The sequence below is a fragment of the Haliotis asinina genome, chromosome 2 (assembly GCF_037392515.1).
Source record: "Haliotis asinina isolate JCU_RB_2024 chromosome 2, JCU_Hal_asi_v2, whole genome shotgun sequence".
NCBI classification, from domain to species: Eukaryota; Metazoa; Mollusca; class Gastropoda; order Lepetellida; family Haliotidae; genus Haliotis; species Haliotis asinina.
Genome location: NC_090281.1, coordinates 361,565 through 380,529, shown reverse-complemented (window position 1 = coordinate 380,529; position 18,965 = coordinate 361,565). Strand labels below are relative to the sequence as shown.

At 41.0% G+C, this 18,965-nt stretch overlaps 1 protein-coding gene and 1 pseudogene across 2 annotated transcripts in view; both read right to left on the bottom strand.

Moving 5' to 3' along the window:
- Positions 1-2,373: 2,373 nt before the first annotated feature.
- On the bottom strand, positions 2,374-3,544 carry LOC137273095 (uncharacterized; annotated as a pseudogene).
- A 261-nt stretch (positions 3,545-3,805) lies between these two features.
- The window catches only part of LOC137273094 (G-protein-signaling modulator 2-like), a 234,008-nt gene continuing 218,848 nt past the window's right edge, over positions 3,806-18,965 (bottom strand). The window contains exon 15 of one of the 2 annotated variants that reach the window (XM_067805542.1): positions 3,806-6,531. In XM_067805542.1, the coding sequence (XP_067661643.1) occupies positions 6,346-6,531 (186 nt within the window). In that variant the 3' untranslated portion in view covers positions 3,806-6,345. The remainder of the gene's footprint in view (positions 6,532-18,965) is intronic. The other variant, XM_067805541.1, reaches the window with a different exon arrangement.

Sequence of the window (18,965 nt, the reverse complement as noted above, 5' to 3'; positions counted from 1 at the left end):
TAAAATCTGCTTCATGTATTTGAAAAATGTCTGCATAGTACAGACTTAACATAGCCCAAAATAAGGTAGTAACAGATTTTGCAGTTTACCTTGGAAACAGATTCTTTGGAAGAGCCTTACAACTGGATCCTGGATACATAATTTAAGAAAAATATACCATTGCCATGAAACAATGCATCTGAAATATGAATATTGGACTGAGGCACTTCTTTACTTATCTTGTGTATATGTAACGCCAGCGGCCAATGGCTCCTAACCTGTAATTTGGCATGCTGGAAACACTGGATAAATACAAATGATTTCACAAAAATATTGTTTATCATTGAAACATGTTTGACTGTATACTACTATCACAACAATGACCGGCTAAGTCTAATTAGTTACATCGGAGCTCTGTGTGCTTGGCAATCAATTGATCCAAGAAGTTTATCTTGCAGCAAGTTTACAAAAGTGACTTTAAGAATTATACAAAGAAAAGAAAACATGTCTGCCCATGAGACTGGCATACAACATGCTCTGGAGTAATTTTCTAAAAAGACTTGTCAGGAATATCCACAACCAAAGGCTTCTTAAGAACTTCATAAAACACTCCTTCAGTGATCCAGGATGTTTTCAGGGCATACCTCTGTCTGTGTCCATCTCTGTACACACGCATGCTATCTTGTATGGCTCTGCCTGTACAGCAAACAGTGTCAACACAAGTACACTATAAGGTTTCAAGGCAAATATCTAAAAACATGGAATTGCAAGGTTCGTTGTATTTGGGATTACACTTTCTCAGTTAAGTAGAGATTTTGCTAGGCTGAGTCACATTCCAGAATTCAGCTCACTGTCTGAGAAGCCGAGATCGCCGGTAGGGTGACATCGTTGACGTTATGTGCTGTGTGGGTTGGATGGAACTCAACCTAAGAAAGTACTGCAATCTGTAATTTTACCGAGAAAAAGAGTAATCTCAAATATTACATAGGAATGCGGAACGCATTTGACCACTTTCTAAATGACATTGTAGTCATGTCAATGCCTTCCCTTCAAACAACCATAGGACACTCATTCAAGAGATCACTGGTCTTGTACCTCACAATGCTTTATGTCTAAAGACAATCGAATGAAAGACAACACACTTTGCGATCTTTCCAAACAATAGAAAGCACCTGAACTCAACAGGCTTTGAAAATGCTCTTAGTATCATGGTACATTCATTAACCCTTGAGTGAGTTCAGTTAAAGATACCATCAACGTTGTATGTTGACGGTTTAGTGTGTCTACCACTTCAACGTAACCACAGAGCCAACCAATAGCCAAGTGTGGTACCTCAGGTAACCAGGCCTGACCACGTCAACCAACAGCCAAGTGTGGTACCTCAGGTAACCAGGCTTGACCACGTCAACCAACAGCCAAGTGTGGTACCTCAGGTAACCAGGCCTGACCACGTCAACCAACAGCCAAGTGTGGTACCTCAGGTAACCAGGCCTGACCACGTCAACCAACAGCCAAGTCGGGTACCTCAGGTAACTAGGCCTGACCACGTCAACCAACAGCCAAGTCGGGTACCTCAGGTAACTAGGCCTGACCACGTCAACCAACAGCCAAGTGTGGTACCTCAGGTAACCAGGCCTGACCACGTCAACCAACAGCCAAGTGTGGTACCTCAGGTAACCAGGCCTGACCACGTCAACCAACAGCCAAGTGTGGTACCTCAGATAACCAGGCCTGACCATGTCAACCAACAGCCAAGTGTGGTAACTAGGCATGGAGACCATGTCAGCAACAGCTGAAATTGCTGAACCTCTGATGTTTGGAACACGTCAGCCTACAGCCATGTGATTTTCCTCAGTGTCTAACTTTACACTGTATTTTCTCATGTCAATGTCAGACCTCACATATTCTTCATTGAATCAATCTCAATTACTTGGACAGACCAGTGAGCCACAGGGGTCCTTGTCAAGGTCTTGATAAACTGGTTTCTCATATCTTACAGTTTGGCACACTAAAAGCCTGGACTCATACACGGCATTCATTTGAACCAAGTTATTTGATTGTTAAAAGACATTTAACATAATTACAATCAAAATTGTATCTACAATGCATAAGATAAAGTCAAAGTGAATGCTCTATATTTACAAATGTAATGATATACAGTACAAATATAACCAGTGTATGAAATAAGGCCCATCTGACCACCTGAAACCAGCCATATTTCTGACGGACTGTTTAACTTTACAGCTTGCCAGTCCAATGGTCTGGATAAGAACAGTAGGTACTCTAAGTAAATTCACATTATCTTGGTGTCTCGCAGCAAATAATCACAGCCTGGAGGTCCAGCATCGGTTGCTGTTGTAATTAATGAACTGGGTTCGTGTTAACTCTGGACCGGCAGTTTCAAATATTTGCAGGCCATTATGGCCTTTATTAAATTATTGGTCTTTTTACCAAATAGAATCTCTTGTTTTTTGGTTTAGGCTTATTTCATACACTGATATATGGCAGCCCTTTCCAATCTAATCCCTAACATGATGCAGCTGTCACTGGGTGTGTCTACAGCCAGGCCTTTATTGGGTGTGTCTACAGTCAGGTCTTCACTGGGCATGGGTGTGCCTACAGCCAGACCCTCCCTGGGTGTGTCTACAGCCAAGCCTTCACTGGGTGAGTCTACAGTGAGGATTTCACTGAGTGTGTATAGAGCCAAGCCTTCACTGGGTGTGTCTACAGCCAGTCCTTCACTGGGTATGTCTACAGCCAGGTCTTCATTGGGAGAGTCTACAGCCAGGCTTTAACTGGGTGTGTCTACAGCTAGGCCTTCACTGGGTGTGTCTACAGCCAGGCCTTCACTGGGAGTGTCTACAGCCAGGCTTTCACTGGGTATGTCTACAGCCAGGTCTTTATTGGGAGAGTCTACAGCCAGGCTTTAACTGGGTGTGTCTACAGCTAGGCCTTCACTGGGTGTGTCTACAGCCAGGCCTTCACTGGGAGTGTCTACAGTGAGGCTTTCACTGGGTGTGTCTACAGCTAGGCCTTCACTGGGTGTGTCTACAGCTAGGCCTTCACTGGGTGTGTCTACAGCCAGGCCTTCACTGGGTGTGTCTACAGCCAGGCCTTCACTGTGTGTGTCTACAGCCAGTCCTTCACTGGGTATGTCTACAGCCAGGTCTTCATTGGGTGCGTCTATAGCCAGGCTTTAACTGGGTGTGTCTACAGCTAGGCCTTCACTGGGTGTGTCTACAGCAAGGCCTTCACTGGTTGTGTCTACAGCTAGGCCTTCACTGGGTGTGTCTACAGCCAGGCCTTTCCTGGGAGTGTCTACAGCCAGGCTTTCACTGGGTATGTCTACAGCCAGGCCTTCACTGGGTGTGTCTACAGCTAGACCTCCACTGGGTGTGTCTACAGTCAGGCCTTCACTGGGAGAGTCTACAGCCAGGCCTTCAGTGGGAGTGTCTACAGTCAGGCCTTCACTGGGAGAGTCTACAGCCAGCCCTTCACTGGGAGTGTCTACAGCCAGGCCTTCACTGGGAGTGTCTACAGCTAGGCCTTCCCTGGGTGTGTCTACAGGTTGAAGGATGGTTCACACAGCGCTGGCTCAGTGAGTGAGCGAGTTTACACCGCACTCAGCAATATTCTGGTGGTGTCTGTAAATAATCAAACCAGTGATAATAAAACCAATGATCAACAGCATGAGCTGACCACCAAATCCTGTTCACAAGTCCTGATTGACCATACAAAGTGAAGATTGGTTTAGACAGTGATGGCTAACCATACAAAGTGAGGGTTGGTTTAGACAGTGCTGAAGATCGTCTGAGCCTAAATAAACTCTGGGTAATGCATTTTTATTTAGCAAAATCTTTCAACATAAAATATAACTGACTGTAAGGCATCTATTTGCAACCGTTTGCACTGTGTGGCTGCTGCCTGGAGGCTCACATGGCTAACCTCAACCTTCATCCTCCAATATTACCCAGTATATTCTTGCAGCATATACTACCTGGCCAAATCCACAAAGTCAGGATATCATTGCATCCAGTCTTCCACAAAAGCTCTTTGCAGTAACTGATTTTAACACATCCACACCAAACTCTGTTGGTGAGATCTCTTTACAAACACCAACCTGTGTTGGTGAGATGGTCTTCACTAACACAAACCTGTGTTGGTGAGATGGTCTTCACAAGCCACCAAACAGTGTTGTGAGATGGTCTACACAACTACCAGTGTTGGTGAGATGGTCTCCACAACCACCAAACATTGTTGGTGAGATAGTCTTCACACCAAATAGCGTCGGTGAGATGGTCTCCATAACCAGCAAACAGTGTTGTGAGATGTCTTTACAACCACCAAACAGTGTTGGTCAGATGGTCTTCACAAGCACCAAATAGTGTTGTGAGATGGTCTTCACAACCACCAAACAGTATTGTGAGATGGTCTCCACAACCACCAAACAGTATTGTGAGATGGTCTCCACAACCACAATTTTGGTATGAGACCTCCACACACACTTTCTTAAAGACAGAGAAAGGAAAACATTGCTTTCAACACTTTGACTGCCTCTCACGATTATACTCGTAGTATTAATTCCAGTTTGTCACCTAGCTATATCAAAGGTATTTTATAGGAAGTTTCACATGTTGTCAAAATAGGCACAATAAACAAACATCTCCTGGCATTCTTTGTAGCCCGCATTTTAAGACTGCTTCTTGTGCTTCTTTTGCCAACATGTGAAACTTATTTTCAAATACCACCGAGGTAACTATGAGATAACCTCATGGTTGAAAATTTGAGCAGACATTGATACTACAAGTATACTTGTGGTTGCAACGTGCTAACCCGAGATAGTTACAATAACCTGAGTAAAGTGAATATCCAAATCCTTCCATAACATTTAGATTTTCAGATTTGTTCAATTCTCCCATATGGCAATGTACATTCCCTACAACATTTCTGGTTCTGGTACAGGGTTAGGGTTAATCCTTCCATAACATTTAGATTTTCAGATTTGTTCAATTCTCCCATATGGCAATGTACATTCCCTACAACATTTCTGGTTCTGGTACAGGGTTAGGGTTAATCCTTCCATAACATTTAGATCTTCAGATTTGTTCAATTCTCCCATATGGCAATGTACATTCCCTACAACATTTCTGGTTCTGGTACTTCCAAGCTGAGTCTCACCTCTCAGCCCAGCAATGTGGCAAAGGTTTGTGGAGTAGCACATTTTCCTGAGTATATTGCACACATGTGATCTGACAAATGTTTTACAAAGGCTGAGGAAGGGAGCCTTAGACGTACTTGACAAGTAGTTACAGAGATTAACAATATCTTACCAACGCAATCAGCTACATCAAAAACCTATGCACATTATCATTTAATACTTATTCGAACTTGAACATTCAATATTTTAACATAACATTCCAGATGATTTCTAAATAATAATAGCTCAGGTATATTTTTTCTGATCACTGTGACTAAATTATTCTGAGTTTGTTCACTGGATATGTAAAAATGATTCATCAGCAGATTAGGAGAAAACGTATACAGCAGATTGCTTTTTTCAGATTAATTCTTGAGTAAATACAAATAATATTCTTAAGCTCTGCATGTACACAAATGTCCAGCAAAACAGCAGATATAATACAAATGGTACATCATTATGTCTAGAGAATTCTATCACAAATTTTAAATATTTTTTTAACTTTTGTTTGTTTATAGCTGAATCTGCTGAAGGGATACGATATAACTTAATCTTTCCATAATACTTGAAATCTATTCTTTAATACTGAACTCCTTAGTGGGGTTGTGCATTATGTTTTGGTGTGCATTATACTCAAGAAAATACTCAAGAAAATATGGTACATTCAAACAGCCTCAACACACTGATGTAATCTATGCAAACAAACACATCATCTCCATCAGTTTGCAGGGGGAGTGGGGTTGTAATTTTTTCTCGTAGTCTCAGGAAGGGAGATGTTGTCTACAAAGAAGGTAACTAAACAAGTCAAATGGCAAGACCTGTTCACGCTACATTTTCCCATTGAATTACTGATAGTAATAAAGACAAAGATTATCTGCTAAAGATAATTGGCATATTGATATCAAGTTTCATCGTTGAGCTCCACATGTAAGGTAACTATGTATGCTGGGATTGCAGATAATATGTTCAGCTGAAAACGACATATAGACAAAATTGTTTATGGATAGAATATGCACATCTGTTTGTTCACTGGCACACAATGAGGCAGATAATGACTTGTGTCAGGTAAATTGTCAGGCAGATGTGTTGCAGGTGCCCTGGGCAGTGTTGAGCATGACAGTCAACTGTATGAACCAGCCCTGCACTCGCACACACAACCATCAACACTATCATTTCTTCTTGCTTTTCCTGGATGAATCAGAGTTTGGCTTTGAGTCTGTTGGCATGGATGTGCGTTGTTCCTCTAGTCGACTGGATTGCACACGCTGGATCAGGTTGAAGAAGTCTTCATCGGGCACGGTGGGTGCGGCTGGCCTTTGGGGCAGGGCACTTCTCTGGTCCTCCAAGCGAGATGCCTGTTGAGAGAGCAGACCACAGTAATGATGTCCACAATCAATCTTAACCACACACAATGGTCTCCATTAATACCACTTGACCTGTCTTTTCACTAAAGATACCCAATGCATGTCTTACTTGACCTTTATGTTCTTACACAGTACTCAAATACCTGTCTTGCATGAACTTTCTATTTAATGAAGGTACCAAACACCTGCCTATATGGGCCTCTCTGTGCAATTAAGGTACCCAATGCACGTCTCACTTGACTTTTGTATGTCCACACACCAATGTAGCCAAGTTCTAGAGCATATTTGAGTAATTTGAGCATTTGAATTTTTGCAGATGTCAACTGACTGAAAACATTATCAAAGATGTAACCTTTACTTGTAAGGGGTTCTTCATAGTGACTGAAAGTTCTTTCATGATTACACAATGCCATTTAGAAAGTGGTCAAATATAACATATGTCATAATTGGGACTACACTTCCCATTTTTGTGGAAGTCGCTTTGGCTGAGTGGACTAGGCAGCTGACTATGTGTGCTGGTGATTAAGGTGCCTGACTCTGAGGGTGTGGGTTCCAATCCTGGAGGAGACTCAACACAAAAGAAGTACCAGAATTTGTACTTTACTAAGTAAGTGTAGTCCCAAATATGCCATATGTTAAAAGTTCTTTAGTTCTTTGATCTCATCACCAAACAGATTTAATGAATCAGCTTTATTGGGCCAGTAGTCTGGATACAAAACATGGGCATTTGCAGAAAGCCCATCTTTCAAATCAAACCTAGAAGCAATGTCTTTAACTGTGGTGACAATTCCTTTAGCTTCCAACACTGCACTTTCAACCTCATCTTAAGATACAACTTTCGTTTTTGAACGATTTCTTTCTCGCTCTAGAACCCCTAACACATGGCCCTTGAAACTGTACTCATTTCGTTCATGTACTCATTTCATTCATGTGTATTTTCTGTGATGGGGATTCCTTTCATCATAGTTGCTTTCAAACATTCTGGATCGGTAGATATCTTGTTTAGGGACAATGATTTCACCTCTACTGCATCTTGGATGTTGTGCAGACCAGAACCATCAGTTTGGAATAACAAACTCCACTTTGCGAGCATATTCAAGAACACAATGTAAAAAATTGAGAAGTATCACAAATTTGATTGTTTGCAGGTTCATCAGCATTTTCTGTGATTTTTCCTGATTTTCTTTGTTTGCAGTTTTGGCAGCATTAGCCTGAAGGTTTTTCAGAATGTTCCCTGCCTCACCTAGACCTTGACTTAGCCTGAAGGTTACTCAGAATGTTCCGTGCCTCACCTAGACCTTGACTTAGCCTGAAGGTTACTCAGAATGTTCCGTGCCTCACCTAGACCTTGACTTAGCCTGAAGGTTACTCAGAATGTTGTGGGCCTCACCTAGACTTTGACTGAGTCTGGGCCTAGATTTTGGAAGCTCTCTTAGCGCTAAGATAGTCATAACGTAATGCTAATGTATGGCACTTATGATTATCTTAGTGCTAACAGCTTTAAAAATCGAGGCCCTGTAGGTTAATCAGAATGTTCTGGACCTCATTAAAGACCTTGATTTAGTCTGAAGGTTACTCAGAATATTCTGGGCCTCACCTAGATGTTGACTTTGCGTGTGGGTTACTCAGAATGTTCTGTGCATCACCTAGACCGTGACTGAGCCTGTAGATTACACAGAATGTTCCAGGCCTCACCTAGACCCTGACATAGTTTGATGGATTAGGCTCCATGTGACATGGACAAATGAGAACTTGCAACATATCGACAAGGTGGTTAGAGAGAACACATAATTATTAAAAAAAATTAAAAAAAATATTAGTAGTATCAGATAAATGTTAAAATGGTATGTGAATTGATGTGTGTTAGGGCTTGATGAAAATGATGACTGTCTCACTGTGTGTCTCTCTGTTTGTCTCTCTGTACCAATGAACAATAATTAGGATGAAAATGAATGCGAATAAATGACATAAAACATGAGGAATTTATGAACCCCTTTGTACAAACAGCTGGGTTCACACATGCCCACACAGAGTAGTTGCATTATTCTTCGTAAGACAGAATATAAGTAATAGTTATTACCACAGTTTCCGCATTGTATCGGCAGGTATCAGGACGTTTTTTTCCGTGGGGCCCATCCGAGGCGAAGCCGAGGAAGGGCCCCACGGACAAAACCACCCTGATACCTGACGATGCAACTCGGAAACTGTGGTAATAAGTGACTTACATCTCACTAATACCGAGTGAAAACAATATATATCTTTATTAATTCTCAAAACATTGTTAATTTCCACAACCATATTTGTGCCCCTCCAGCTTTAGTGAATGAAATCTGTAGTACTACGAAAGTTTTCGCAAGTCATTTGACTGGCTCATTCAAAATGCACGAGCATGGCGTTCCTGCACGTGCAATTTCCAGGTACAAAAGCAAAACACGTGTTATACCTTTATTGACCCATGGAGTTCGATAAGGATGGAGAGGAGCTGTTGTCTCAAATTGACTTTGAGGACAGAGAAGACTTTGAACTTACATCTAGTCAAGAGCGACGACGCTTTGGTGAACCAGTGACCGGTGAATTTAAAGATTCAGTTCAAGTGAGTATTTACCTTACATGTATACTGAGACAGGAACACATGTTCTGTCTTAAATGTGTCTTACTTATCATTTCGAACCTTCAAAAGTGTTTCGACGTATTAACCCTAGAACTGGGCATATTTAGACCAAAAGGCGTTAAGACGACAAAAGGTAGTTTACGTGAAAAACTCATCAGAAAATATTTAATGGGTGAAAACATTTTCGTTTCGACAGTAAATATATCAATCACATCCGAAGTTTGAATTGAAGTATGTTTATACGATTTTAGTCGCCAGGAGTGAATATATCAAGTGTTTGTTTCAGGGATTTCAAGCAATACGCCCAACCTGACAATCCACGATGTTTTGTGGGACTGCTCAAGACCTACTTGGTAGCAATACCGGCCGACGGTCCCTTCTAAAGGCGACCTCTGGCAGCTAAGGACGGAAAACTGCGATATTCACAACAGACAGTTGGGATAGACACATTGCAGAAAATGTTCAAGACCATGTGCGAGGTCTGCATGGAAGATTTACTGGCCACTCCGGAAAGGTATAATTCATTAGATTTCATGACTATTTAGTTCATGAAACTCTTGTACTCGACAAAAAAGTTAAGAAACATTCCCAAATCCAGTTCTGAAATGTTAAGTAGATCATTTGATATTGAAAACTGGGATGGTGATTAATCGTTTTTTCTCGTAGTATACAAACACAAAACCATTTAGCTAACTCCGCAAACTGAAAGTGTTTTTGGTGTGCCAATAAAACATGTATGTTTTAGAAAGCCAAATGGTAATTTCTTTCGCCAGGTCACTTTAGAGACAACCCTTTTCAACGCCAAGCTAGACGAGCAGCTTAACAGGCCACAGAAGCAATGCTGTGAGGGTTTACAAGCGCGCCTCTGAGGAAATCAACAAGGAAATATCTGACAAACTCCGACCACCTCCACCTTAGAAGCCAGAAGGAAAACAAGCTGATGTCCCTGTCGACGATGCCGATGCCGACCACAGCAACCAGAAGACAGATTTTTATCAAATGTGAAAGTGTTGTTATCAAATGTGAAAAACCAGACGGGACATCCTTTGAAATTGTATTCTGAATAGCACTGAATAAACGAATAAATCGTCTTGACTTTTCTGTTTGTTAGATTCAAGATGTTTTCAATTCAGTTTGTACAGATATATTTGGCAATGTTATAATAAAATAATTGTTTCAACATCTTGATGACGTCACGATATAGCTTATTGAAGATTTTCGAAAGTGTCCTTGTATTTGATATCAGGACACTTTTCAAGAAAGTGTCCTGATATCGATAATTAACAGGACACTTTCTTGAAAGGGTGCCCCTGGCAACGAGGTGTTAGTGGGATGTAACAACAATTTAGACCTCTCTCATAACATTAATTCACAAATGAGCACTAATTTTCATAACACTAATTGAACTTATTCATCGGCATATTACTAGTATGTAACAATAGCAGAAGCGTTGACACTAGACATTACACCAATACAGGTCACTTCCTCATTATACATATCTCAAGTTACATGCAATTATCACTGGTTACAATCACTGGTCATTTTTTAAAGTTGCTCAAGCACATTAGACAGACAGACAGACAGACAGACAGACAGACAGACAGACAGACAGGACATTCTCCAACCACACAGGATTATTTTGTGATCTTTTCTCACCTGTTGGATTACATTTATAAATGTTGTTATAAGACAAGTATTGGCAACCAATTATGCCAGAAAGCAATTATGTGACTTTTGAATTTCAAGCATAAAGAAGCCTATTCCATTTTCGTTTCTTGACAGTTCAATAATTACATACACCCACCACAAGCACCCGATTTCGTTCTGCTCTTAGCTTGCAAATTTTGATATAACCATGTGCTGCCCGTGTGTGAGTGTGCCATGCCAGTTACCTTGACTTGCATATGTTGCGAATGCAGACGATATAATCTGAATGCAAGTAAACTTACAAGAACAACTGTCGACTTCGTCTTCTTTTCAAATTATGTGATTAAACAAGTCAGCATAATGAAAACAAATTGTCAGCTCAATGCCATTGATTGCTTCAATTCAGGTTACGTGGTAAATAACAAGTGTGAAAAGAAAAGGAACATTAAAGGTTCCGGATGTCACATTTGATATCCAACACAGATTTTTGACCTCATATTAATTTCGAGACATATTTTAGGCTAGACCCTCACACTTGCATTGAATTTGTGACACATTAATTTCATGATTTACAGTAAGTATCACTATGTACAACTGATGCATTACACAGAAAATGGGATGAAACTCATACTGACTGTACCATACCTGAGATAATATACTGACTTTTCCAAAAAGATCACTATCAAATTTAGGGTACACCTGTAGCGAGTGTGGACTGATGAACTAACGACTACCATAATGGTATTATTCCATAGAAAAAGTTATCTCGACACTATAACCTTCACTGAATAATATCATAAGTCACATTTTCTGAAATAAAGTTGGATATTACAAACAACTTTCATAAAATCATGATCCTTAAAAGTAACCATTTCAAGTGTTCACCTTTCCATACCGATGTATATCTGAAGACAGGCTCTGTTCAGGAGAAGGAACGGTGTTTGTGAACGTAGAGTATTCGCCTGCGAAATACGAACATTTGCGAAAACACTCTTGACTTCGTGGAACACGTGGAGTTGAGCCTGCACAAGTTTTTTCCCCGATAGCAGTTTTCAAGACAGTTTGGTGTTTTTGACGACCCCTTCCATGTTGTATCTGTTAGATTGGCGAGCAGTTTAGTTTTGATAGAACACTGCGTAACAAAAATGGTAGCAGAGCGTGGTTGTTTAGTTTAGTGTTGTGTTATATCTGGGAATAGGGTTCAGTTCGCACGTTAGTGGTTGTTGTTGTGCGGATGCTTTAAGGTAAGTCTAATTGAAGTTAGGTAGTGAACAATTGTACAGTGTGATTAGATCACTATTAGTTAGTTAATCATACACACTGAAACATGTCACAAACCGAACCAAAACAGATTAACCATGACGGCCGTGACTATGTAACCGAGATAGCAGAACTTAAACGCAAAAAGGCTACAGCGAAATCTGCATTTACTAAAGCAACCAATAGACTTGAGAGACTTATTGATGAACAGAATGTTCAGAACCGGAGAGAAATCAGAAATGCAAGTGACATAGTTAATGAACATCAGCTTCGGGCTATCGAAATATGTGTGTCGTTGTCTGTAACATTTCAAAGAATAGGAGATAGAGATAACATGACAAAAGTTACAGACGAGATTACCCAAATGGAAGTAACTGGGAATGGAGTACAAGAACGAGCTCAAGAGTGTTTGAGAGCTAGGTCAGATGCGAGTTCATTTAGCAGTGGTAGAACTGGAATGTCTAGATTGTTTAGGGTTGAAAAAGGAAAGTATGTTCCTGTTGTCAATTCTCACACACAGCAAGTTGAACGACAGTCTAGGTTAATTGATGCTAAATCAGGTCAGATGTCACAAGCCAATGCAATTGATTTAGGTCAGTTGTAAAGGCCGGAAACCCCAACACAAGAACATGTTAGGCACACAGCTTCCCAAGAAAATGTAGCGACGAGCAGTTATAATTTGGGAAATGATATGTGGAGGCAATTGAGACGCGTTTCCATTCCTACTTTTTCGGGTGATGTCAAACAGTATGAAGGTTTCAAAGCGGCGTTCATGGCTTGTGTACACAAGGCTCCAGCTACATCTGAATATAAGCTCTTACAGTTACGTCAGTACATCACTGGGGAAGCAATGAAAGTCATTCAAGACTTGGGTCATAGTGCGGCTGCATATGACGTAGCACTGGATAGATTGGAGAGGAAATATGGTGGCAAAAGACGCCAAGTTACCTTACAGTTGTAAGAGGTGTCCAACTTTAGGCCCATTCGTCCTGGCAATGTTAGGGATATTGAGAGGTTTGCAGACATGTTGGACATAGTCGTGATCAATCTTAGAGATACTGACGGGCTAGAAGAGTTAGGCAGTGGAGCATTATACAATCAGTTACTAAAGAAAATGACAGAGTCCATGTTAACTGATTATCACAGATGGGTATTTGATTGAGAATGCCAAGAGTCAGTGGAAACACTGCGTGAATGGGTGTTGCAAGAGGCTGAATTTAGTGTTATGGCATCAGAAACATTGCATGGTCTATCCCAGAAGGGAAAGACTATAGCTAGAGGTCAGAGCAAATCATTTTCGTTCTTTGGTGATCGACAGACTGACAAAAGAGTTCAGTGTGCTCTCTGTAAAAACAGCCATCACATTTGGAAGTGTAAACAATTCAAGTTGATGAGTGTTCCCGATAGATGGGAAATTGCTAAAAAATTAAACCTTTGCTTCAGATGTCTTGGCACTAACCACCAGGCTAAAAGTTGTAATCGCAGAATCACATGTGGAATAGATAATTGTACTGCATCACACAACAGGTTTCTTCACTCGACTAAACGAAGTGAAGCCACAGAAACTGAAAATCAAAAACAGCATGACACACAGTCTCCACCTGTAGTTACAATGTCCTCATCTGAATCCAGCAGGTCAACGTTGTTGTCACTGAGGACAGTGCCAGTAGTTCTTAAGAATGGAAACAAAAGAATTATTGTTAATGCACTATTAGATGATGCCAGTACACAGACTTATATGAACAGGGATGCAGCCTTAGAATTAGGCTTATCTGGTCCTTCACAAAAAGTTTCTGTTAATGTCCTCAATGGGCAACATGAAATGTTGGACACCATGTCAGTTCAGGTTGGCTTAGAGAGTTTGGATGGATCAGTTAATACTACAATATATGCCTTGACAACAACTAGGGTTACTGGACAGATGCAAGTTGTTGATTGGCGGAAGTATGCAGGTAGGTGGAAACACATTGAAAACATTGATTTTCCTAAGGTTAAGTCTCCTCATATGATAGATCTCCTTATTGGCATGGACTATCTTGAACTACATAGGTCCTATCAGGATATCATTGGTAAAGAAGGTGATCCAATAGCACGACTGACTCCCTTAGGGTGGACCTGTGTTGGTAGAATACCAGGATTCAGAGATGTTCGTCACAGTGCAGGCACATATTTCACTGACAATAGGGAAATTGAGTTGAGTTCAATGTTACAGAAACTCTGGGAAGTTGAGGACGTTCTGTCTGTCACATCAACCCTTACCAAGGATGATGAATCTGTCTTAGCACCTGTGAAAGACACAGTCAAGTTTGAAAATGGCCGATATCAAATTGGCATTCCCTGGAAGGAGAGTGTGAGTCCTTTACCAGACAACTGGGATATAGCTTACAAACGCCTCTGTAACACTGAGAAGAAGTTATCAAAGAATGAACAGGTTGCTGTAACCTATGATGGTATCATATCTCAGTATGTTGAGAAAGGATACATTGAAAAGGTGTCTCTTGATGAAAACAATTCATCACGTGGATGGTATTTACCCCATTTTCCTGTCGTGCGTCCAGATAGGGAAGCCACGAAAGTCCGAATTGTCTTTGATGCATCTGCAAAATGACTGAATGACACTATTCACCAAGGTCCCAAACTACAAGGTGATCTCTTTCAGATATTGCTTTGCTTTAGAAGATACCCAGTAGCCATAGTATGCGACATAACAGAAATGTATCTTCAAATAGAAATGTTGCCAAAAGACAAGTCATTCTTTCGATTTCTTTGGAGATCAAACAATCAGAATGAGAGACCAGATATTTACCAGTTCTCGCGAGTAGTATTTGGAGTCAATGCTTCTCCGTTTTTAGCTCAGTACATCACACAAGAACATGCCCGACGATTTCAAGACACTTTACCAAAAGCTGCTGAAACTGTGTTAAAATCGACGTACATGGATGACAACATAGACTCTGTTAGAAATGAGTTGGAAGCCATTGAGCTGTATGAACAGCTTTCTGAGTTGTGGCGAAATGCAGGAATGTGTGCAAGAAAGTGGCTAAGCAATTCTCCTGAAGTCTTGAAGAGAGTTCCAATAGAAAACAGAGCTACTGAAGTTGATCTTGGTAGAAACGAGTTGCCAACTGCTAAAACACTTGGTCTGACGTGGGTTGTTAAAGATGATGACGTGGGTTGCTAAAGATGATGAGTTCAGCTTTCATAATACCAATGCACAAAACAACTGGATACTTACAAAGAGAGGTTTTCTAAGAGAATTGGCTAAGGTTTTCGATCCATTGGGATTTGTGGCACCATTCATCATCACAGCAAAAATCTTAATGCAGGAAATCTGGCTTAAGGGCTTAGATTGGGATGAAGAGCTTCAAACTGATTTGAAACAAAAAGCATTGCTTTGGTGCAGCCAAGTGAAAGAATTAGAAAGTGTTACCATTCCAAGGTGCTTGCAGTACCATTTGGACATTGAAAACAGGAGATTGCATGTGTTCATTGATGCATCAGAAAAAGCATGTGGGGCAGTTGTATATAGTGTGACTACCTATCAAAATGGGACAAAGACCAGTCGATTAACAGCATCAAAAAGTCGGGTGGCACCTCTACAATCAGTCAGCATTCCTCGAATGGAGTTGGTGGCGGCAGTATTAGGAGTCAAGTTGATCTTGCCTGTTCTTAAAGCTCTTGAAATGAATATTGCTGCTGTGACACTTTGGACAGATAGTCAAAATGTGTTGTGTTGGATAAAAAACCACAGCCGCAAGTTCAAAACATTTGTAGCCAATCGTGTAGCTTTCATCCAAGAATACACCACTCCTAGTCAATGGAAGTATATTCCTTCCCTTCAAAATCCATCAGATGTTCTGTCTAGGGGTGCAACAATTGCTGATCTTAAAGGCAAAGCATGGATGTCGGAGCCTGACTTTCTGGAAGAAGATGTAGCTGAAGAACCAACACAAACTGTGATGACACCAGCATCAGATGATTGTGAAGTGAAAATGCCTAGAAAAATGAAAAGGCAGTCATATACAATAGTGACATCTGACTGGTGTTGGCGGCTTGATGCAAGGAGACATTCAGATTGGCAAAAACTCCTAAGGATTACTGCATGGGTTTGTAGATTCGTGAACAACGGTAGGTCTAAACTAAGTTTGAGAATCTCTGGAGAACTTACTTATGAGGAGCTTCTTGATGCAGAGATCTATCACATAAGCCGTGCACAAAGGGAAGAATTTAACAAGGAAGTCTCAGCTCTGGAAAATAGAAACCAGTTGTCGACAAGCAGTAAACTCATTGGACTGGATCCCATGCTTGATGAAGATGGGTTGATCAGATGTAGAGGTAGACTGCAACATGCCAAGTTTTAACCATTTGATGCAAAGTTCCCCATAGTATTACCAAGGAGAAACTGGGTAACAAAACTGATAGTGAAAAAATGCCATGAAGATGGAAAGCACATCATTGGTACAAACCAGATTCTTGCATTACTATCTGCACATTACTGGATCATATCTGCTCGCGAAGAAATCCGTGAATATGAAAAGGAATGTCCATGGTGTCGCAGAGTCAAGGCGAAGCCTATTGTGCAGATTATGGCTCCACTTCCACAGGTTAGACTGAAGTACTCGTTACGGGCGTTTGATCAAACTGGTGTTGATTTTGCAGGACCTTTCATGACAATACAAGGTAGAGGAAAACAAAGAGTTAAGCGCTATCTTTGTTTTTTCACATGCCTGGCAACGAGAGCTGTGCACTTGGAAATGGTATATTGTCTTGACAGCGACTCATTCCTAAATGCCTTTTACAGGATGGTAAACCGCCGAGGCTTGCCTAGTGTTGTGGTGTCAGATAATGGAACAAATTTTACAGGAGCTGTCAAAGAGCTGAAACTACTTGTAGACCAACTTGATAGAAATCATATCCAAAGTTCATTGGCAAATCGTGGAGTTGTTTGGAAATTCAACCCACCATATGCTCCGCATTTTGGTGGCATTTTTGAAGCAATGATCAAGGCCTCAAAAAGAGCTATATATGCAATCCTAGGCAATAGTGACATTACTGATGAAGAACTTATCACTGCCTTTACTGGCGCTGAATCATTGATCAATTCAAGGCCTACCAAAGCACACACCCAAATGATGACGTTCCACTTACACCAAATCATTTTCTTCACGGTCAGTGTGGTGGAAACTTTGCTCCAGAGTCAGTTGATTATGCAGAATTCAGCCCAAGGAGATGGTGGCGAAGAGTCCAAGAACTTGTACACCACTTTTGGAAACGGTGGATGTCTGAATGGCTTCCATCTCTACAAGTAAGGAAGAAATGGTTTACACCAAGTCGTGATCTTGAGGTTGACGATGTCGTTGTGGTTGTTTCCCCGCAATCACCAAGAAGGAGCTGGATCACAGGACGAATCATAAAGACACATCCAGGCAGAGATGGGCACGTTCGAGTTGTCGACATACAGACGAATCAAGGCGTTATGACAAGACCAGTGACAAAGGTGTGTCCACTTGAATGGAATGTGTCAGAAACCAACACCGAAGAATGCTTCAAGAAACGTACAGGAGGTCAACAGGAGGATTCAAGGAGCGGATAGAGGAGCTTCAAGCAGCAGAAGAATTCATAGAGGAGCAGCAGAAGGATTCAAGAAACAGGATTCATGGAATTAAGTGAAACATAATTTGTGTGGAATACTCAAGCATTAAAGACTGTTGATGGAAGAATTCAGGATTTCATGGATGGAGGATTTAAAGAACAATTCAGAGATAGAAGATTCGATGGAATCGAAGCCAGGACATAGTCATTAAAGGGAAGTATTCAATTGACTGTATATTGACATGTTTTTCAGGAGATAAACTGTGTTTTGTGACATTGAGCATCATACTTACGAAGTGTTATGAACAGACTTGCATTTTTTCCATTTCCAGGACTGGATATTACAAGAACTTTCTTTCAGGATGTGTTTCTTTGTATTTAAGGAAATGTGTGGACTTTCTGAAGTTTAGTTGCGTCATTGTCACATATGTTTATATATTATGTACTGTTTTGTGATTGATTCGTTCATTTGAAATGGACCCGTGAAGGTCCCGGGGTAGAATAGGCCTTCAGCAACCCATGCTTGCCATAAAAGGCAACTGTGCTTGTCGTAAGAGGTGACTAACAGGAGGATCGGGTGGTCAGGCTCGCTGACTTGGTTGACACATGTCATTGGTTCCCAGTTGTGCAGATTGATGCTCATGTTGTTGATCACTGGATTGTCTGGTCCAGACTCGATTATTTGCAGACCGCCGCCTTATAGCTGGAATATTGCTGAATGCGACGTAAAAGTAAACTCACTCATTTGAAATGATAGACTTGGATCTATCATTTGTAGGGGGGAATGTTCAGGAGAAGGAACGGTGTTTGTGAATGTAGAGTATTCGCCTGCGTTATGTTTCTGAAATACGAACATTCGCGAAAACACTCTTGACTTCGTGGAACACGTGGAGTTGAGCCTGCACGAGTTTTTTCCCCGATAGCAGTTTTCAAGACAGTTTGGTAGAACTTCGGATGTGAGCGGTCGTATTTTTGACGACCCCTTCCATGTTGTATCTGTTAGATTGGCGAGCAGTTTAGTTTTGATTGAACACTGCGTAACAAGCTCAATACATTGATCAAACATTGCTGAAATCACTTTTTTAGTAAAGTACAAATACTATTTTTTCATTTGAGTCCCATCTGGGATTCGAACACACACCCAAATACTATTACTTTTTTTAGTTGAGTCCCATCTGGGATTTGAACACACACCCAAATATAACATATGCTATCCCAAATATAGTATGTTACATCTGGCCACCTTCTAAATCATATCATTTGGCCGTGGGAGCCATGCCAATTATCACTTATCAGAGAGGTAGACTAAGTCCGC